This window comes from Oncorhynchus gorbuscha, linkage group LG06 (assembly GCF_021184085.1).
Source record: "Oncorhynchus gorbuscha isolate QuinsamMale2020 ecotype Even-year linkage group LG06, OgorEven_v1.0, whole genome shotgun sequence".
Lineage (NCBI taxonomy): Eukaryota > Metazoa > Chordata > Actinopteri > Salmoniformes > Salmonidae > Oncorhynchus > Oncorhynchus gorbuscha.
The window spans coordinates 27,261,249-27,284,255 of NC_060178.1; the positions used below are offsets into that span (position 1 = coordinate 27,261,249).

Below are 23,007 nucleotides of genomic sequence, written 5' to 3' on the forward strand. Positions count from 1 at the left end.
AATGAGAGATGGGATGACTTTATAGAAATGTCTCACTTGTGAGAAATGACTCGCATCTACCGGAGATACATGAATAAGTACCACAATATGATGATTATAGTGTAATGCATGACTCAATGAAGTGAGCAGCAGTAGCAACTCTCTGTGTAAAAGTCCTTTCCTGAAAGATGACGTTATTATTATGCTATTTGACTTGTGCAATGTGTCATTATAATAAATTGCCTCTCTAAAGCTAATAGTCAGGTAACTAAGGCCCTCTTGTACAGTGAGGTCCCCACATAACCTTTATGATGACATCATCTGAAACATTACACTACAGCTGCACTATTTGAGCTAGAAACACAAGCATTTCACTGCACCAGCGATAATATCTGCAAATCTTTTTACGCAACCAATTTTTACGCAACCTTTGATTTGATTCCAGAACACTCTCCCCTGGCTAGAGTCATGTGACCTGGTCAGCCAATCACAGGCTGTACCCGGTGGGGATCTCAAACCCCCAACATAGTATGTGCTTTAGTTGGACAAGTCAGTTAAGAACCTATTCTTATTTACAATGACGGCCTAACAAAAGGCAAAATGCCTCCAACGGGGACGGAGGATGGGGTTAAAAATGTAAAATAAAATATAGGACAAAACACAAAAAGAGACCTAAGACAACAACATAGCATGGCAGCAACACAACATGACAACAACATGGTAGCAACACAAAACATTGTACAAACATTATTGGGCACAGACAACAGCACAAAGGGCAAGAAGGTAGACAACAATACATCACGTAAAGCAGCCACAACTGTCAGTAAGAGTGTCCATGATTGAGTATTTGAATAAAGAGATGGTGCTAAAATTGTCCAGTTTGAGTGTTTGTTGCAGCTCGTTCCAGTCGCTAGCTACAGCGAACTGAAAAGACGAGTGATCCAGGGATGTGGGTGTTTTGGGGACCATTAAAAGAATGTGACAGGCAGAACGGGTGTTGTATGTGGAGGATGAGGGCAGCAGTAGATATCTCAGATAGGGGGGAGAGAGGCCTAAGAGGGTTTTATAAATAAGCATCAACCAGTGGGTCTTGCGACAGGTATACAGAGATGACTCGTTTACAGAGGAATATAGTGCAGTGATGCATCCTATAAGGAGCATTGGTGGCAAATCTGATGGCCGAATGGTAAAGAACATCTAGCCACTTGAGAGCACCCTTACCTGCCGATCTATAAATTACATCTCCGTAATCTAGCAAGGGTCGGATGGCAATCTGAATCAGGGTTAGTTTGGCAGCTGGAGTCAAAGAGGAGTGATTACGATAGAGGAAACCAAGTCTAGATTTAACCTTAGCCTGTTGCTTTGATATGTGCTCAGCAGAGGATTTGCCATATCTTCAATTTAAGCCTACTAGAAAGTGTGTGCCCTAAGGCCTGGAGGGAAGCTAAAGTCATTCCACTACTGTCAGGATTCACCTAGGGGTCATGATTTGGGTCTGTACAAATGTTTGATGTATTAGAATAATTGATTATGCTCATGTTATATTAATAGAATGTGAGGAGTTATAAGACCCCAACCCTCCTTACATTTATAGGGTCCTAACCTACAGATTAATATATATATGTTAATATATATATATATATATATATATATATATATATATATATATATATATATATATATATATATTCATTATATAGTTTTAGAATTGTTCCACAGTTGTTTGCTCTTTCTCTCTCTTAAAATGTGTGACTGGGACAGAACTCTGCAGGGGAGTGTGGGAGATAAGAGACTACTCAGACATTTCACAATAAATCCACTTTGGGGAGGGGACATTTATTGCCTAGCTTTATGATAAACACTGAAACTTTATGTTGTATAGCTATGGATGCAGGGTTATGGTCTCAGGAGTAAAAAGGTAATGACGTAGTCAGTGACATCACTAAGGCGGGGCTTCGGTTTAATAAAACCACTGGAGACCTTGTGTTTGATGCAGAACTTACTCAGCAACATTAGTCCTGTTTGTCAACTTCTGTCTGTAATTGCATTAATAAAGGTTTTTGAATGATTTAATTAAAGATATTGTCATAATGCTAATTTCACCATTGAGCCAATGATGATTGACGAGGAGGAAAGGAACAAACCTAACACTACCCAAGAATAGTAAAGCCCCCTTTACTGGCTCAAATAGCCGACCAATCAGCCTGTTACCAACCCTTAGAAGTGTTTTGGAAAAAATAGTGTTTAACCAGATACAATGCTATTTTACAGCTATTTTTCAGCACGCTTATAGGGAAGGACATTCAACAAGCACAGCACTTACACAAATTACTGATGATTGGCTGGGAGAAATTGTCTGGCCCAGGAGTGTGAAGGTGAACGGAAAGGCATTGGAGCAACGAACCGCCCTTGCTGTCTCTGCCTCTCTCCACTGGGATTCTCTGCCTCTAACCCTGTTACAGGGGCTGAGTCACTGGCTTACTGGTGCTCTTCCATACCGTCCCTAGGAGGGGTGCTTCACTTGAGTGGGTTGAGTCACTAACGTGATCTTCCTGTCTGGGTTGGCATCCCCCCTTGGGTTGTGCCGTGGAGGAGATTTTTGTGGGCTATACTCGGCCTTGTCTTAGGATGGTAAATTGGTGGTTGACGATATCCCTCTAGTGGTGTGGGGGCTGTGCTTTGGCAAAGTGGGTGGGGTTATATCCTGCCTTTTTGGCTCTGTCCAGGGGTATCATCGGATGGGGCCACAGTGCCTCCTGTCTCAGTCTCCAGTATTTATGCTGCAGTAGTTCATGTGTCGGGGGGCTAGTGTCAGTCTGTTATATCTGGAGTATTTCTCCTGTCTTATCCGGTGTCCCGTGTGAATTTAAGTATGCTCTCTATAATTCTCTTTTTCTCTCTTTCTTTTTTTCTTTCTCTTGGAGAACCTGAGCCCTAGGAACATGCCTCAGGACTACCTGGCATGATGACTCCTTGCTTTCCCCAGTCCACCTGGCCGTGCTGCTGCCCCAGTTTCAACTGTTCTGCCTGCGGCTATGGAACCCTGACCTGTTCACCAGACGTGCTACCTGTCCCAGATCTGCTTTTTTCAACTCTCTAGAGACAGCAGGAGCGGTAGAGATACTCTCAATGATCGGCTATGAAAAGCCAACTGACATTTACTCCTGAGGTGCTGACCTGTTGCACCCTCAACAACTACTGTGATTTTGACCATGTTGGTCATTTATGAACATTTGAACATCTTGGCCATGTTCTGTTATAATCTCCACCCGGCACAGCCAGAAGAGGAATGGCCACCCCTCATAGCCTGGTTCCTCTCTAGGTTTCTTCCTAGGTTTTGGCCTTTCTAGGGAGTTTTTCCCAGCCACTGTGCTTCTACACCTGCATTGCTTGCTGTCTGGGGTTTTAAGTTGGTTTTCTGTACAGCACTTTGAGCTATCAGTTGATGTAAGAAGGGCTTTATAAATACATTTGATTTGATGATAACATACGCACTATACACACACGCACACATGGATCTTGTGTTGTAGATACATGGTCGTGGAGTATGGGCCTGAGGGCTCACACTTAGTGTGTTGTGAATTCTGTAATCAATGTATTGTAATATTTTTTACATTGTATAACTGCCTTCATTTTGCCGGACCACAGGAAGAGTAGCTGCTGCCTTGGCAACAGTTAATGGGGATCCATAATAAATACAAAATACAAATCCTCCACCCTGGACTTCCTAACCGTGTGTTAGTGTGTGGATGACAACACAAGCTCTTTCGCCTATTCCATCAATTCACTTCATATTGCTGTCCGTCCGTCCGTCCGTCCGTCCGTCCGTCCGTCCGTCCGTCCGTCCGTCCGTCCGTCCGTCTGTCTGTCTGTCTGTCTGTCTGTCTGTCTGTCTGTCTGTCTGTCTGTCTGTCTGTCTGTCTGTCTGTCTGTCTGTCTGTCTGTCTGTCTGTCTGTCTGTCTGTCTGTCTGTCTGTTGTGTGGTAATAAATGTGTGTTTTGTACATCTGTCTCCTACTGGTCATTCACCTTTCTAACCCAAGGGCCCAGGCCGATTGTACCTATATCTAAACTGGCACCGCTAGCGGAGTCCATCGCTAGTTGGTGGCACTCTTTTTGAGATACAGTTAGATACTGTATTAAATCTAATATCTTTCAAATGCAGTTAAGGAATACTAGAATGCATTATATAACTCTTTAATGTAGCAATCCACTGAAACAGTCTGTCAACATCAGAGGACATTTTGTGACCAAGTCAAGCCATGAGTGATATTGAACAAAAGATGAGTTTATGCATTTATCAGGTGAGGACAATCTGTTTGAAAATGTCATTTGAGAGGACAGCTAATTTAATTATCTTCTCTATCTGTGACAACTCAATGCCTGTCATGTGAAAAACTGAAGGAAAATATCCCACAGTAAGGTTGTTATAAGACCACACGACCTGAATAACAAATTATGTTCAGGCGTTAACTCTTTATGTAGATCTTTGTAAATAGAACTGTGTAACCCACTTAACTATAACATGATCTGTGCAGCGAGGCAATAACATCCATGACTTTATAATTCGTCTAGGTATTGAGCTGCTATATTGTGGGGTTTAATTACATAGGCAGTCATTGTGGCTGTGATTACACTTACAGGTGCAGCCAAGCATGGTATTGTGTGTTTCAGGTCTGTTGCGTAACACAGTTGGGTCGTTCCAAGAAAAGAGTGCCTTTTGCGTATTTTAAGTAGAAATTGTGCACCAATATTGAATTTAAAAGTATGTTACGTAAATTGAACTGTCACGTTATGACCTTAGTTCTTTTGTTATGTCTTTGTTTTAGTATGGTCAGGGTGTGAGTTGTGTGGGTTGTCTATGTTCTTTTTTCTATGATTTGGGATTTCTGTGTTTGGCCTGGTATGGTTCTCAATTAGAGGCAGCTGTCAATCGTTGTCTGTGATTGAGAACCATACTTAGGTAGCCTGGCTTCACTTTTGAGTTGTGGGTGCTTGTTTTCCGTGTTAGTGTTTGTGCAACACGGACTGTTTCGTTTGTTTCAGTATTTCACTTTATTATTTTGTAGTTTAGTGTTCTTGTTAATAAAGTAACGTTATGGACACTTGCCACGCTGCAAATTGGTCCGATCTCTCTTACTCCTCGTCAGAAGAAGAGGACGAGCGTTACAGAAGCACTCACCACCAAAGGACCAAGCAGCGTGGTAAGGGCAGCAGCAGCGATCTCAGGACTCCTGGACATGGGAGGAGATTCTGGACGGCTAGGGACCCTGGGCACAGGCTGGAGAGTATCGCCGCGCCAAGGTAGAGCTGGAGGCAGCGAAAGCCGAGAGGCGGTGGTATGAGGAGGCAGCACGGCAGCGCGGTTAGAAGCCCGAGAGGCAGCCCCCAAAAATGCTGATTCTGTAGCTCAGTTGGTAGAGCATGGCGCTTGTAATGCCAGGGTAGTGGGTTCGATCCCCGGGACCACCCATACGTAGAATGTATGCACACATGACTGTAAGTCGCTTTGGATAAAAGCGTCTGCTAAATGGCATATATATAAAAAATTATTGGGGGGTGGCACATGGGGAGTCAGGTAGGAGACCTGAGCCAACTCCCCGTGCTTACCGTGGAGAGAGAGGGACCGGGCAGGCACCGTGTTATGCCGTGAGGCGCACGGTGTCTCCGGTGCACAGGCATAGCCCGGTGCGGTACATAGCAGCGCCTCGTATCGGCCGGGCTAAAGTCGGCCTCGAGCCAGGTGCCATGAAGCCGGCTCAGAGCATCTGGTCTCCAGTGCGTCTCCTCGGGCCCGGGGTACATGGCACCAGCCCTACGCATGTTGTCCCCAGTTCGCCAGCACAGCCCAGTGCGGGCTATTACACCTCGCCACACTGGCCTGGATACGGGGAGCATTCAGCCAGGTAGGGTTGGGCAGGCTAGGTGCTCGAGACCTCCAGTGCGCCTTCACGGTCCGGTCTATCCGGTGCCACCTCCACGCACCAGCCCTCCGGTGGCAGCCCCCCACACCAGGCTGTCTCTCCGTCTCCTCCCTACAGGTGTTCCCGCCTGCCCAGCACTGTCAGAGTCTCCCATCTGTCCTGAGCTGCCAGAGTCTCCCGTCTGTCCTGAGCGGCCAGAGCTGCCCTTCTGTCCTGAGCTGCCAGAGCCGCCCGTCTGTCCTGAGCTGCCAGAGCCGCCCGTCAGTCAGGAGCTGCCAGAGCCGTCCGTCAGTCAGGAGCTGCCAGAGCCGCCCGTCAGTCATGAGCTGCCAGAGCCGTCCGTCAGTCAGGAGCTGCCAGAATCGCCCGTCACTCCGGCACTGCCGGAGTCTCCCGCCTGTCCGGAGCTGCCGGAATCATCCGTTCGTCCGATGCTGCCGGAATCTCCCATCCATTCGGGACCCGTGGCTAGGGTCCCCAGTCCGAGGTTGGCGGCGAGGGTTGCCGCTCTAAAGAGGCCACAGAGGCGGTTAAAGAGGTGGAGAAAGACTATGGTGGAGTGGGGTCCACGTCCCGCGCCAGAGCCGCCACCGCGGACAGACACCCACCCAGACCCTCCCCTATAGGTTCAGGTTTTGGGGGGGGGGGTACTGTCACGTTCTGACCTTAGTTCTTTTGTTATGTCTTTGTTTTAGTATGGTCAGGGCGTGAGTTGGGTAGGTTGTCTATGTTATTTTTTCTATGATTTGGGATTTCTGTCTTTGGCCTGGTATGGTTCTCAATTAGAGGCAGCTGTCAATCGTTGTCCCTGATTGAGAACCATACTTAGGTAGCCTGGTTTCACTTTTGAGTTGTGGGTGCTTGTTTTCCATGTTAGTGTTTGTGCCACACGGGACTGTTTCGTTTGTTTCAGTGTTTCACGTTATTATTTTGTAGTTGAGTGTTCTTGTTAATAAAGTAATGTTATGGACACTTCCACGCTGCAAATTTGTCCAATCTCTCTTACTCCTCGTCAGAAGAAGAGGATGAGCGTTACATGAAATGCCCTTTAATATAGATCACATGGAGAATTATTAAATCAGTTATACAGCATTAAAATCCCTTTTTTATGAATAAAGGCTTGTTAAAGTGCAAAATTCAGCATTATGACATGTCCCTCTGTCAACCCTGTGCCACTTCTAGGAAGATTTTAACCCACTTAAATTCCACCATCATTGTAAAGCCCTAGCTATTTTGTTGCATAGTGAAAGTAATTTCTGAAGATCATTATTTATTTCATGTCAACCCTGTTATGTGAACTCAATTATCTTTTTAATATCGTGACTCTATTCCTTAAAAAAAAAATCTAAAGAAACATTGAACATCTACTAGTCAAATCATAGAGTTAAAGCAGGTGAACTGGTTCTACTCTTTCTGGCCATTTTCTGGTGTTTTGTGGTGGAAAACGGAGTGGGTCGAGCACAACACGTCAACCCTGTTACCCATAGACAGGCTAGAAATGTTTTAACAATTTCATATTTTGTTGTGAAGCTTGCATTGAATTGCCCCTCCCTGTTGCGTACTACAAGCTTCCATTCCCCCTGTCATAAGGGGATTTCTGGCTGATCTAAGAAGAAATCGTCAACACTGTTACAGTCAACACTGTTACAGTCAACCCTGTTACAGTCAACCCTGTTACAGTCAACCCTGTTACAGTCAACACTGTTACAGTCAACACTGTAACTTTATTTGTCACTTAATAGGCAATTGCTAAAGTCATTTTTATATTTACCCTCTTGAGATGGGGAAAACAAGTTTTTTTATGAAGTTGAACATGTGCTCCTCATGACAGAATGTTTATGACAGAAGTTACACTTCCCAAAACAAGGCACCGATTTGGTGGAACGACCCAGCTATTATCAGCCGGACCAGCATTCAGGCAACTGGGCGGGCGGGTGGGAGGAAACAACAGTGAACCATTACAGGACGTTTGTACAGCCTATCATTACAGCTGAGGGAAGCCTCGCAGAAAAGAATCATCTGCTCATTGTCGCAGTAATACGCCTGCTGAGAAATGATCAGCTTGAAGAATGTTTACGATGATGTACCCGAAATGTTTACATATAACAGAGTTAATGATCACCTCAGCACGATATTAATGTAGGTGTTAAAAAGATTCATTGACGCTAGGTGTTTAAGTATGCAAGCATAGGCTATATGCAAAGTAAAGGTATAAAAAAACACAACAGATTCAGCCTCAGATAAAGTGACACCGACTGCTACAGAAGCATCCCAAATTGATATGCAGAACATTGAGTGCCCTGGATTACTGTCGACGTAAGGGGATCTCGCTAAAGCCCACTCTCTGTCTGAGTGTGTCCCAAACGGTCCCTATATATTCCCCGGTCAAAATGTGGTGCACGACAAAGGGAATAGGGTGGCCATTTGGGACGCGTACTCTGTCTTACCTAGGATATTGGGCATGGGCAGACAGGTGCTGTGGAGCTTCCCGCTGTAGAACTCCAGGCCGATGATGGCGAACATGAGAATGGCGAAGAAGAGCAACAGGCCGATCTGGAGCAGCGGCACCATGGCTTTCATGATAGATTTCAGGACTATCTGCAGGCCTGGTCACACACAGAGAGATAGAGAGACAACCGTCATGTGTCGTCAGTGGCAACAATGAGTCACAGCTCCAAACAATCATGGATGGGAAGTGTGGGAACCACTTAGAGCAGATAGTGTCAGCACTCTCACTTTGGATAATGCAACACTTCCATGAAGACATTGTTGCCCGTCCTCATTTTGGGAGTGGTTTTCAGTTTGACTCAGTTGTGGTCTGCCAACAAAATAACTCATTAGGAATGAACTTTACAGACTCCAAAATGAGGTTGGACAGATGTACTGCAAACGCCAGAAGAACAAGTAAAGATACCTATATACTGTACAGAATTCCAAATATATACTGTATATGTAGACAGAGCAGATCCATGGACATCCATCCAGTATATATGATCTGGTGACGGAGGCTACTCACTAGGGATTCCAGAGACCAGTTTGAGGGGTCTGAGTACACGGACGGCCCTCAGGGTCCGCAGGTCCACTGGGATGTTCATGTGAGCTCCCGCTGTGGCCAGAATCCTGCACACACACACACACACACACACACACACACACACACACACACACACACACACACACACACACACACACACACACACACACACACACACACACACACACACACACACACACACACACACACACACACACACACACACACACACACCACAGAGATAATTATTAGATCAGTTATACAGCATTAGTCTCCCATTAATATTTCAAAGAGTCTGAATCAGGTATTGCATGATACAAAGAAATGCATGATACATTTATTTGTGTAGATCCAGGACCCATCATGACTGAACCTATCCCATAGTGTGTGTGGGGGGGGGTACTTGTAGATAAAGTACTTGTAGTATTCATCACATCAGTTTCCCAAATAAACATGACACTTCATCGATTGTCTCTAATTAAACTCAGGCAAAGCTGGGCCAATTGTGCACCGCCCTATGGGACTCCCGATCACAGCCAGATGTGATACAGCCTGGATTTGAACTATGGACTGTAGTCTATTTCATTGAGATGTAGTGTCTTAGGATATTAGGCAATTGGCTTCTATAACTTACAAATGTATGAATGACTAATACTTGAATCTTTAAAAAAAATGAAATAGCATTGGTCAAGATTGAAGATCAATATTTCAGTGAAATGGTCCATTGGTGTAATTCTGCTCCTACTCTGTTTAAAGCTAACACTCGGCAGCTATCCTAGCACTTCATCTCTGGGTCTTATCATCTGAGTCATCTGTCACATGTGTTCAGCTAACCACATTAGTTATATTTTCTCATCAGACTGGAGTACAATGAGGCCATTAAAGATGTGACCCACTCAAAAGGTTCAGGAGCAGCAGGGAGGGGAAGGGGCTTCTAGGGTTCAAGCAACCTGGTTTCACTGGTACACCAGGCAGCGAATGCAGGAGAAAACAAGTCCTATTTTTGTCTGCACTGCGTAGGAGGAAGGCACTGACAAATTCTATTTAGGAAATGAAGACTGCAGCTAGTACGAGGAAGAGAGAGAGACAAGGTTCCTGTCTGTGAAAGTGGGCGTTCCCTCTCTCACATGAGCATACGTTCCCGCTCACATGGGAAAGCATCCCCCCCCCCCGGCATGCTCAGAAAAAAAAATAGCCTGTTAGATGTCTTTCTCTACCCCCTGGATAAATGGTGCAGTCCACAGGCTCCAGGTAAATATCAGCTAGTACCTGGAACAGATGTGAAGCAGCTCATTATAAAATGCAAATGTTATCCTTTCTTTGATGTGCCTCCTAATAGGAGGCAACTTATTGGAGATGCAGTGCAGCAGGTACAATAGACATAAAGGAGGCTGGTGCATCCTGGCCCCTCCTCTCCTCCTTCATCGCTCCTTCTCTCCTCTACGTTATAGTGGCACTATGCTGTGCATGGGGGGGAGCAGAGCCTCCGCCCACTATTTTCACCTCACCCCCTTTCTCTCTTACACACTTCCAGTGAGATCCACTGCACACCATAATAGGAGATCTAGACAACCCACGGTCACCCCTCCCTCTGCTTTTTGACCTGGTTCATTTCTGCCCTTCCCCTCTCTTTGTCCAGATCTGACAGCACGGCAGTGTTGTAGATGATGCAGCTGCAGTAGATATGACGTCATAAAACATAGAAGTGATCCCTTTTTTCAACAATTGTTAGGCCTAAATCTCAATTTTGTAATGTCCTGTTAACTGTGTTACACAGACATAATACAGATTATGTTGAATATGGCACAGATCCAATTATGGTCTGAAAAGAAGAGCTACAGCCATATTTTGGTGAGGATTAGCCACGTCTAGGATGTCAGGACACCGGGGTGTCAGCCATTTTAATTAAGACTAAGACTATTACTAAGACTATTAAAATAGCACATCCATACAGAGATGATATTATTCAATCTGGGATGAGCTGAGAACAGACAGAGCCCCCTCCCCCTCACCAAATCATTACGAAATCTGGGCTGCTCTTTAGTTGTTATGGAGACGGGGGGTGTCTAGGAGCTAAAAATGTCATCCCCATTTAGTCTGATGATGGACTTCCTGCTCAGGCAGACACCCTTGTGATTTGTGAGAAGCCAGCCAGGTGAGCTGTATTCTAGTCTGGTCTACATTAGTGGACAGAGAGAGTGGCCACTGGGCAGGTGCACGTGCAGGCTAGGTACATGAGCTTGGTGAGACAAAGTTACAGCCTTCCAGTCCCATTCAACAGAAGGCATTATAAAATAAAGAGCAAATCTATGTGGGTGGTGCACATTTCTACAATTGAGTATTCCATTCAGCAAATACAGTTTACACAACAAAATTCAGAGGCAACAGCGTTAGTTTTTTTAAAACGTTATCACAGCCTGGGAGCATAATGTGGCATGTTAAAACCCTGTGAGGAGTAAGGACACTGTGGGAGGCTTTAGAAGGAATGGAGGCTCTTTCTTTGTGCTAGAAAGCAGAGCAGTGTGGGAGTACCTCAGCAACACAAAGCCTGGGTAAGGACAAATCCACTGTCAGTTTCACTGCATGCCAGGGAACATCTACTGTCACTGACTTTACTACATCATGCCAGAAAACAAAAGCTGTTCACTTTGGCACTCAGCTGCAAAATTCACACTCATTATTGATCCTATACTTCTCCATGTCTGATAATTATCTGCTGGTGTCAACAATGTGACTTCAGGATTTTGGCAATGAGGCCCTTTATCTACTTTCCCAGAGTCAGATGAATTTGTGGATACCATTTGTATTTTTCCGTGTGCAGTTTGAAGGAAGTTGCTAACTAGCGCTACTAGCAATCGGGTATCTATAGGTATCTGCAGATACCTATAGACTTTCAGTCTTTGCACTAACGCGAGTTAGCATTAGCTTGCGAAACTACCTCTAAACATCCTTCATACTGGACACAGAGACATAAAGATGGTATCCACAAATTAATCTGACTCTGGAGAAGTATTGTACATGATGGACCTCATTGCCAAAATCCCGACGTATCCCTTTAATTTGAGCCAGTTTGCTACGGCAGGAAAATAATCCTGCAGCAAACATGAAATATGAATTATTATGCAGATTATAATTAATTGTCAAGTCGTGTATGTAGGTGGCAGGGAAGTCAAGCACAGGAGAATTAAACTTGGTATAAATGGAGTATTTTAATAACTTAAAACAAACTCCAAAACCAAAGTCCATAGTAAAATAAATGTGGGTACAAAACCCTGTCGCACACCAATCCATAAAACATCAACATAACAATAAACAATCTCTGACAAGGACATGAGGGGAAACAGAGGCTTAAATACACAACAATTAATGAATGGGATTGGACCCAGGGGTGTAAGAAGACCAGACAAAAACCAATGGAAAATGAAACATAGATCAATGATGGCTAGAAGACCGGTGACGTCGAACCGCCGAGCACCGCCCGAACAAGGAGAGGCATCGACTTCGATAGAAGTCGTGACATTAATAGACATTTTTATAGGGGTTGATACATTTTTTGTAAGGGAAAATCAAGTCTATTTCAAAGTGAAAATTACAAACTTCGGAAGCCTTTTAAACCTGAAATACACTACAAATTATACAATAGCTGCATTTCAGAAAAGTTATCCAGCAACAGGGTGCTCAAATGACAATCCTTCATCTGTAATACATAAGTCATAATGCTATCAATATCATGACATGGTTGACACCTGTCACTGGCATTATGTCAAATGATAGACAGCTGTCATTTCTCGAGGCCAAATCTAGGTTAGGAAGTTATCTAACTGACAACTTTCATCTTGAGGACATGGAGAGTTCAGCTGTATCATTGACGTCTTTGCTTTTGATAAATCGCTGTAACTAAAGGTCTACATTTATGCCGTCCCTGTTTCTACAAGACACCCGTTATGTTTGCCCACGATGGTGCGCTGTGTGGAGCATGCTGCTGGGCCCCTTTATAGCCCGAGACAGAGACAACAAACACTGTCTGTCTCAGTCAGTCAACCTGACCCTGGGCTGTTCTCATGATAACATCCTGCCCACACTAGTCACAAAAACAGCTCTACATCCAAAATACAATACCCTATTTCTGACTCACATGGCAAAGACTTTGTGTGATCGTGGTGACCAGATATGGTGGTGATGAATCCAATACTCTCGAAGACATAGCCAATCACTCTATAAGACATATGGACCAGTAACAAATATAGCTAAACATTACTGTACTGTGTACAGTGTATATGTTGGCCATATTCAATAGTGTGTTCAATAGTGTGTGTACTCTACTGTATAGTCTCTCGTCAACCCTCATCAACCCTGTTCCTTTTACGCTGTGTCTTATCAATCATTCACCAGATCTATTATTCATCTTGGCTAAAGAGCAAACACTTAGCTAATTGTCACACATCCAATTCGGACAGCTGGTGACAGACACCTAAGGACAGTTAGACAACAGAGATGCAAAAGTGTTAAGGATTGCACCTCGATTTGACATTAGTAAACTGGAGCTTGCTGATTATTTCCAAACACTGTGCTAAGCCTTGGGCAGAGATTCACTGGGGATTTCATAGGAGCTCATTACCAATATTTGTACCTTATAAAGGAGAAGTGCATCTAGAAGTGCATCTAGACATCTTGTAATCCGCTTGCGTTCATATTCATCACTTCATTTTGTGGAAAATATGAGTCTATTCTCAGAATGTAGGTTCACCTTTATAACACAAGATAACATACCATTCGATGTGTTATGTGAATTATATCGCTGTGTATTTATAGTCAGAAAACACTGACACGTGACAGTTTCTAAGCACCTTAAACAGTTCTGAATCTATCTGGATGAGCATTTTCTCTCTGGCAGCCATCTGTTGTGAAACACAGTTTATGTTACACCAGGATGCCATGATGAAATCATGTTTTCTTAGAAACAAATTGTATTCCCAGGCATCTTACACCCGAGGTTACTGTATCACTTAGGAGCCTACAACGCTACATTGCACTCCATACTTACCCAGCAGGGTGAGGTAATGCACACTCTTCCTCCACTGCGTAACCACCACATGCAAACTTCAAAGGGCCTTTCATTTCATCATGTCTGATGATAAAGACTTCTTCACGTCTCTCTGTATCACGAGGAACCTACAACCCTGGCCTCACCCCTGGACCAGAGCTAATGCATAATACAACTGCAGGGATAACACCATGTCACTTTTTTTTCATGAACCTTTATTAAACTAGCAAAGTCAGTTAAGGACAAATTCTTATTTACAATGATGGCCTACTGGGGAACAGTGGGTTAACTGCCTTGTTCAGGGTCAGAACGACAGATTTTTACCTTGTCAGCTCAGGGATTCGATCCAGGAACCTTCCAGTTACTGGCCCAACGCTCTAACCACTAGGCTACCTGTTGCTGCTAAATGAAAATATTTTATTGCATGGGGTCTCAGGCTCTGACTGACCCAGCATGTGGGAACTTGATCTACACCCAGGGATGCCAGCCCTTTCTGAAAGTCCAGGAGTGGGCAGCTATTAAAGGACATGATGATGTGTGTGTAGCAGCAGTGAGCCTGTACCACCTCCATGTGCCTAGGCACATTTGATCTCAGTGTCCCCCAAACACAGCCCATCTAACTACAGTACTCCCATTTACACCCTGGATATCAATTTGTTCAATTTAGTTGATTGTCACAGATACTACAGCCAATAACGAAAAATGTTTGGCTCCGTATAAACTTCAAAGGAGTTAGAGAAGGCATCCTGCAGAAGTGAAAAGGCAATTTCACCACAATGGGCCATTTGATGCTCCCTGCGGGTACATTTCAGTAAATACCTTTTGTCCCAGTGAAACACTGTGGCTCCAAAACAATAACAACAGCACACATTCATACAAGAAATGGGAGAACAGGGAGTTACCTTAAAATTGCTTTTCCACAAACAAACACCACAGGGAATCAAATGACAGAGAGATAATTTGGGATGCTATAGATGTTAATTATCCTTGGCAGATACCATCTGTCTTTGTTTGTCTGGTTAAGAGGTAAATTGAAGACAAACTGTCGTAAAGATTTACAGTACAGCAATATGGTTTCCCTTTCAGCTGGATACAAATGAAATAACCCACATAGAAAATACAGTAATCTCCTAAATTATTGGCACCCTTGATAAAGATGAGCAAAACAGACTGTATAGAAAAGGAATAATACAAATACTGCGCAATATTGTATGCTCCAAAAAAAAATGGAAATTATATTATTTTATACTAATGCAATTGCTCAGAGAAAAAATATTTGGTTTAACCCATAAGAGTCTAAGCCCTGTCTAAGTGGGGAGGAAGGGGGTTCTACTAATAACAGATTCACTACATGGAACAACAGATAGCCCCCCCCCCAATAAAATCTAAAGGAAGTTTGCATGCCAGCCTGCCGAAACTGCCCCTTTTGAGCAAACTGTATAAATGATGGGTTAAGAAAAAACACATCAGACCAGAAACACGTGAAGCTCCAGCGGCACGTTTAAAGTGGTTTAACTTTGAATCTCAAAATGAGGTAGAGATGTTCAACACACCAACCGGACAATCACTGGTACGCTGATTAGCTGTCCGAAGTAAAGTATCTTCGAAAGCAAATTTAAGTAGGACCATTCTGTTACTCTGCTCATTCTGTTACTCTGCTCAAACCATCATATTATGCTACTCTCATCACCCCACTGGGAAATAGCCTATCTTCAAAGAAGCATCTTCAAGAGTAAATGGAAGGAAAGTCAACTCTGTAGCTCATGACTATACGACAAGTCATCTGATACTCCTAATCTTACCTCATTTGCACAGACTGTATATAGATTTTTTCTATTGTCTTATTGACTGTATGTTTGTTTATTCCATGTGTAACTCTGTGTTGTTGTTTGTGTCGCACTGTATGCTTTATCTTGGCCAGGTCGCAGTTGTAAATGAGAACTTGTTCTCAACTGGCCAACCTGGTTAAATAAAAGATTAAATAAAAAAAATGATCAATAAAAATATGGGACAACTACACAGAAGGACAAGAGACGAAGACTCATAACCATTTCGGACAATCAGAGCCTTACAATCGTGCTGCGATTGTGCCCTAGACCACTGCACCACCCGGGAGGCCGGACAGACAATTTTTATGTGTTACGAGCTTCAGCACTCAGCGGTCCTATTCTGTGAGCTTGTGTGTCCTACCACTTAGAGGCTGAGCCGTTGTTGCTCTTAGACATTTCCACTTCACAATAATAGCACAGTTGACCGAGGTAGCTCTAGCAGGGCAGAAAATTGACAAGTTGACTTGTTGGAAAGGTGGCATCATATGACGGTGCCATGTTGAAAGTCACTGAGCTCTTCAATAAGGCCATTGTACTGCCAACGTTTGTCTATTGAGATTAAATGGCTGTGTGTTCGATTTTATACACCTTTCAGCAATGGGCGTGGCTGAAATAGCTGAATCCACTCATTTGAAGGGGTGTCCACATACTTTTCATCAAGTAGTGTATGTCACATAAAGAGCAGGTGTCCTTAATGTTTTGTAGACTCAGTATATGTTGACCACTGAGACCAGATGGGTTACTTAAATTCAATATACTGGTCATATCTATTCTAGTTCAGGGCACTACAGCTTTTAGAGGAGACCACAGAGAGACTGAGCAAAGGCAAGAGGATGATAATTCAATACTGTATGTGATTAATCTGACTTCACCTTTATCTCTGAGGATATAAACTGATTTAGGTCATTACCACTTTGAAACAATGCAAGGTGACAAAGAGCAGAGGACAGAAAAGGGGACCTTTTACTACATATTTTTTAAGTAGTATACACTGAAAATACCAAACATTAGTAACACCTTCCTAATACTGAGTTGCACCACACACACCCTCAGAACAGTCTGAATTCTTTGGGCTATAGACTCTAAAAGGCGTTATAAGCATTCCACAGGGATGCTGGCCCATGTCGATTCCAATGCTTCCCACATTGTGTCAAGTTGGCTGGATGTCCTTTGGGTGGTGCACCATTCTTGAGACACACAGGAAACTGTTGAGTATGAAAATATCAGCAGCGTTGCGGGTCTTGACACAAACCGGTGTGCCTGGCACCTATTACTACTATACCCTGTTCAAAGGCACTTCAATCATTTGTTTTGCCCATTCCCCCTCTGCACACATACACAATCCATGTCGCAATTGTCTCAAGACTTACAAATCCTTCTTTAACCTGTCTCCTCCCCTTCATCTACGCTGATTGAAGTGGATTTAACAAGTGACATCATTAAGGGATCATAGCTTTCACCTGGATTCACCTGGTCAGTCTATGTCTATTGAAGATGGCACCGAAGAACATGGCTGACGTTTTACAATCTCCCAACCAATTGTGCTATTTTGTTCGTTTTTTGCATTTTGTGTAACTTGTTTTTAAAAAACATATTTTGTACATAATGTAACTCATTTTTCAACCACTCCACACATTTCTTGTTAAGAAACTATAGTTTTGCCAAGTCAGTTAGGACATCTACTGTGTGCATGACACAAGTCATTTTTCCAAAAATTGTTTACAGACAGATTATTTCACTTATAATTCACTGTATCACAAATCTAGTTGGTCAGAAGTTTACATACACTAAGTTGACTGTGCCTTCAAACAGCTTGGAAAATTCCAGAAAATTGTGTCATGGCTTTAGAAGCTTCTGATAGGCTAATTGACATCATTTGAGTCAATTGGAGGTGTACCTGTGGGTGTATTTCAAGGCCTACCTTCAAACCTCAGCTTGACATAATGGGAAAATCAAAAGAAATCAGCCAAGACATCAGAAAAAAATTTTTTGACCTCCACAAGTCTGGTTCATCCTTGGAAGCAATTTCCAAACGCCTGAAGGTACCACGTACATCTGTACAAACAATAGTACGCAAGTATAAGCAAAATGGGACCACGCAGCCGTACCGCTCAGGAAGGAGACACGTTCTGTCTCCAAGAGATGAACATACTTTGGTGCAAAAAGTGCAAATCAATCACAGAACAACAGCAAAGAACCTTATGAAGATGCAGGACGAAGTATCCACAGAAAAAACGAGTCCTATATTGACATAACTTGAAAGGCCGCTCAGCAAGGAAGAAGCCACTGCTCCAAACCAAAACTGCCATAAAAAAAGCCAGACTACAGTTTGCAACTGCACATGGTGGACAAAGATTGTACTTTTTGGAGAAATGTCCTCTGGTGTGATGAAACAAAAATGGAACTGTTTGGCCATAATGACCATTGTTATGTTTGGAGGGAAAAGGGGGAGGCTGGGCCGATAAAAACAACATCCCAACCGTGAAGCATGGGAGCGGCAGCATCATGTTGTGGGGGTGCTTTCCTGCAGGAGGGTCTGGTGCACTTCACAAAATACAGTACATGGCAGCATTAGGTAGGAAAATTATGTGGATATATTAAAGCAACATCTCAAGCCGTCAGTCAGGAAGTTAAAGCTTGGTCGTAAATGGGTCTTCCAAATGGACAATGACCCCAAGCATACATCCAAAGTTGTGTCAAAATGGCTTAAGGACAACACAGTCAAGGTGTTGGAGTGGCCATCACAAAGCCCTGACCTCAATCCTATAGAAAATGTGTGGGCAGAACTGAAAAAGCATGTGCGAGCAAGGAGGCCTACAAATCCGACTCAGTTACACCAGCTCTGTCAGGAAGAATGGGCCAAAAATGTGGGAAGCTTGTGGAAGGCTACCCTAAACATTTGACCCAAGTTAAACAATTTAAAGGTAATGCTATCAAATAATAATTGTGTGTATGTAAACTTCTGACCCACTGGGAATGTGCTGAAAGAAATAAAAGCTGAAATACATTTTTCTCTCTACTATTATTCTGACATTTCACATTCTTAAAATAAAGTGGTTATCCTAACTGACCTAAGACACAGCATTTTACTCTGATTAAATGTCAGGAATTGTGAAAACTGAGTTTAAATGTATTTGGCTAAGGTGTATCACTAGAACAGGCCCAGATCCCCATAATTTACTTGAAGAAAAAACATAGGAAAAGGGGCCGCAGATCGGGCTGCCCTCTGAGAATCCGTAGGCGAGCGAGTAAACTCCCACTGCCATCTGTTCTTCTTACTAACGTGCAATCATTGGAAAATAAAATGAATGACCTACGATTAAGATTATCCTACCAACGGGACATTAAAAACTGTGATATCTTATGTTTCACAGAGACGTGGCTGAACGACGATACGGATAATATAGAGCTGGTGGGATTTTCCATTCACCATCAGAACAGAGAACCTACGTCTGATAAAACGAGGGGTAGGGGTGTGTCAATTTGTAAGACCAGCTGGTGCGCGATGTCTAATATTAAAGAAGTTTCAAGGTATTGCTCACCTGAGGTAGAGTACCTGATGATAAGCTGTGGACTACACTATCTACCAAGAGAGTTCTCATCTATATTATTCGTAGCTGTAAATTTACCACCATAGAACGAAGCTGGCACTAAGACTGCTCTCAACCAACTCTATAAGGCCATAAGCAAAGAAGAAAATGCTCACCCAGAAGCAGCGCTCACAGTTGCCGGGGACTTTAATGCAGGCAAACTTAAATCAGTTTTACAAAATTTTTACCAGCATGTCACATGTGTAACCAGAGGAAAACAAATCCTAGACCACCTTTACTCCACATACATAGATGATTACATTTGTCAAACCTGACCATACGTTTATCCTCCTGATTCCTGCTTCCAAGCAAAAACTAAAGCAGGAAGTACCAGTGACTCGCTCAATACGGAAGTGGTCAGATGACGCGTATGCTACACCACAAGACTGTTTTGTTGGCACAGACTGGAATATGTTCCCGGGATTCATCCAAGGTACACCACCTCAGTCATCGGCTTCATCAATAAGTGCATCGATGATGTCGTCCACACTGTGACTTTACATACATATCCCAACCAGAAGCAATGGATTACAGGCAACATCGGCATCGAGATAATGGCTAGAGCTGCCACTTTCAAGGAACGGGAGACTTATCCAGACGCTAATAAGAAATCCTGCTATGCCCTTATACAAACCATCTAACAAGCAAAGCGTCAATACAGGATTAAGATTGAATCCTACTACACCGGCTCTGACGCTCATCGGATGTGGCATGGCAAGGGAAATCCAGAAGCGAGCTGCCCAGTGACCCGAGCCTATCAGACGAGCTAAATGCCTTTTATGCTCACCTCGAGGCAAGCAACAGTGACGCATGCACGAGAGCACCAGCTGTTCTGGATGACCCTGTGATGACGCTCTCGGTAGCTGATGTGAACAAAACCTTTAGACAGATCAACATTCACAAAGCTGCTGGGCCAGATTACCAGGACGTGTACTCAAAGCATGCGCGGACCAACTGGCAAGTGTCTTCACTGACATTTTCAACCTCTCCCTGTCTGAGTCTGTAACACCAACATGTTTCAAGCAGACCACCATAGTCCCTGTGCCCAAGAACATTAAAGTATCCTGCCTAAATGACTACTGACCCGTAGTACTCTAGTCTGTAGCCATGAAATGCTTTGAAAGGCTAGTCATGGCTCACATCAACACCATTATCCCAGAAACCCTAGACCCACTCCAATTTGCATAGCACCCCAACAGATCCACAGATGATGCAATCTCTATTGCACTCCACACTTCCCTTTCCCACCTAGACAAAAAGAACACCTACTGTATGTGAGAGTGCTATTCATTGACTACAGCTTAGTGTTCAACACCATAGTGACCTCAATGCTCATCACTAATCTAAGGACCCTGGGACTAAACAGCTCCCTCTGCAACTGGATCCTGGACTTCCTGATGGGTCGCCCCCAGGTGGTAAGGGTAGGTAATAACACATCCGCCACGCTGATCCTCAACACGGGGACCCTCAGGGGTGCGTGCTCAGTCCCCTCCTGTACTCCATGTTCACTCATAACTGCACGGCCAGGCACGACTCCAACACCATCATCAAGTTTGCTGATGACACCACAGTGGTAGGCCTGATCACCGACAACGATGAGACAGCCTATAGGGAGGAGGTCAGAGACCTGACCGTGGGGTGCAAGGACAACAACCTCTCCCTCAACGTGTTCAAGACAAAGGAGATGATTGTGGACTACAGGAAAAGGTGGACCGAGCACGCCCCCATTCTTATCGACAGGGCTGGAGTGGAGCAGGTCGAGAGTTTCAAGTTCCTTGGTGTCCACATCACCAACAAACTAACATGGTCCAAGCACACCAAGACAGTCATGAAGAGGGCACGACAAAACCTATTCCCCCTCAGGAGACTGAAAAGATTTGACATAGGTCCTCAGATCCTCAAAGGGTTTTACTGCTGCACCATCGAGAGCATCACTGCCTGGTATGGCAACTGCTCAGCCTCCGACTGCAAGGCACTACAGAGGGTAGTGCGTACGGCCCAATACATCACAGGGCCTCTATACCAGGCGGTGTCAGAGGAAGGCCTTAAAAATTGTCAATGTCTCCAGCCACCCTAGTCATAGACTGTTATCTTTGCTTCCACACGGCAAACGGTACCGGAGTACCAAGTCTAGTTCCAAGAGGCTTCTAAACAGATTCTACCACCAAGCCTTAAAACTCCTGAACAGCTAATCAAATGTCTACACAGACTATTTGCATTGCCCCTCCCCCTACACTGCTGCTACTCTCTATTATTATCTATGCATAGCCATTTTAACAACTCTACCTACATGTACATAATTAGCTCAATTACCTCGACACTGGTGCCCCCCGCACATCGACACATTGACTATGTACCGATACCCACTGTATTTTGCCCCGGTTTTGTAATTTACTACTGATCTTTCATGATTTGTTATTCTTATCGCTTACTTTTTTAGGGATTTTCTTAAAACTGCATTGTTGGTTAAGGGCTTGTAAGTAAGCATTTCACTGTAAGGTCTACCTACACCTGTTGTATTCGGCGCATGTGACAAATAACATTTAATTAGATTTTAAGTCTTTGTAAGAGGCATACCTCAGACCTTACCACAAATAGAACAAACTGTCACTTCAACGTCAATTTACCAAACCTTTACAAAGTAACAATGCCTCCTGTAAATATCACAACCGTTTTCACCTGATTTCAAAAGCCTTTCAGTCAGATCAGACAGATAAAATATCTCCCTGTGTCTCTCCCACTCAGCCTCTCTTTGAAGCAGAGCAGCATGTGCTCACTGTGGGTACTTGACCATGTGATTATCATTCACTAAATGAATCCGAAATTAGAGATAAAACACATCCCTCTACTGGCTACTCTAAAGCAATTCCTAATGTTAATGAATGAAGTGAAAACAGTCCACACAAAAACTACATAAAGGAGACATTATTGTCATGACACTGATATGTTTCCTCTAGGGCATCCAAGGCGCATTGCCCAGAATATACAGAATTGTGCATGACAAAAAAAGTGTCCAGTTAGATGGCCCAAAGCACGAAGTGAAACCTCAGAGTCTGTTGGCATCATCTCCCTGTATCACAGACCAACAGTGCCAGGGCTTGTCAGATCCTCCCTTATGTTCAGTAAAGCAGTGCCTCTGGGCAGAAGTACTGTGTGTTCCCATTCCAGAGCCACGTTGTCACAGAACACACTTCCTAACATCAGCCCTGAGATAATAATAGTGTGTGAACAGATCAGCACCCCACCACAATCACATGCCTGGTGAAGAGAACCAGCAGACTGAATATCTAAGGGCTCAAAGAGTACTGACTATGCACCAATTTTATATGTGAAAAATGTCGGCAGTCAGAAATCTACAGCTTGTGGTCCCTAAAACACAGCGCACTGAACAATCGTCAGATGAATGCTAGATACACATTTGGTGTAATGTGTGTGAGCCTTAATTAACACAGTCACTCCTTCAGGGAGCTGTGACCAGACCAGTAGCACAGTCACAGCACAGTCAGCCCTCACCTGTGAACTCCTCCTGCTCACTCCCTAAATGTGATGCTAACCACAGGCTCCAAAGCCTTACTTCTCTTCCCTCATTATGGCTCAGTCGGCTCTG

At 43.8% G+C, this 23,007-nt stretch overlaps 1 protein-coding gene across 1 annotated transcript in view; it reads right to left on the bottom strand.

Annotated features, from left to right (window-relative positions):
* The window catches only part of LOC124037780 (voltage-dependent R-type calcium channel subunit alpha-1E-like), a 93,394-nt gene that overhangs the window by 54,271 nt on the left and 16,116 nt on the right, over positions 1–23,007 (bottom strand). Inside the window, exons 3-4 of the mRNA XM_046352826.1 lie at positions 8,920–9,023; positions 8,351–8,509 (exon numbers count right to left, since the gene is read on the bottom strand). Of these exons, the coding sequence (XP_046208782.1) occupies positions 8,351–8,509; positions 8,920–9,023 (263 nt within the window). The remainder of the gene's footprint in view (positions 1–8,350; positions 8,510–8,919; positions 9,024–23,007) is intronic.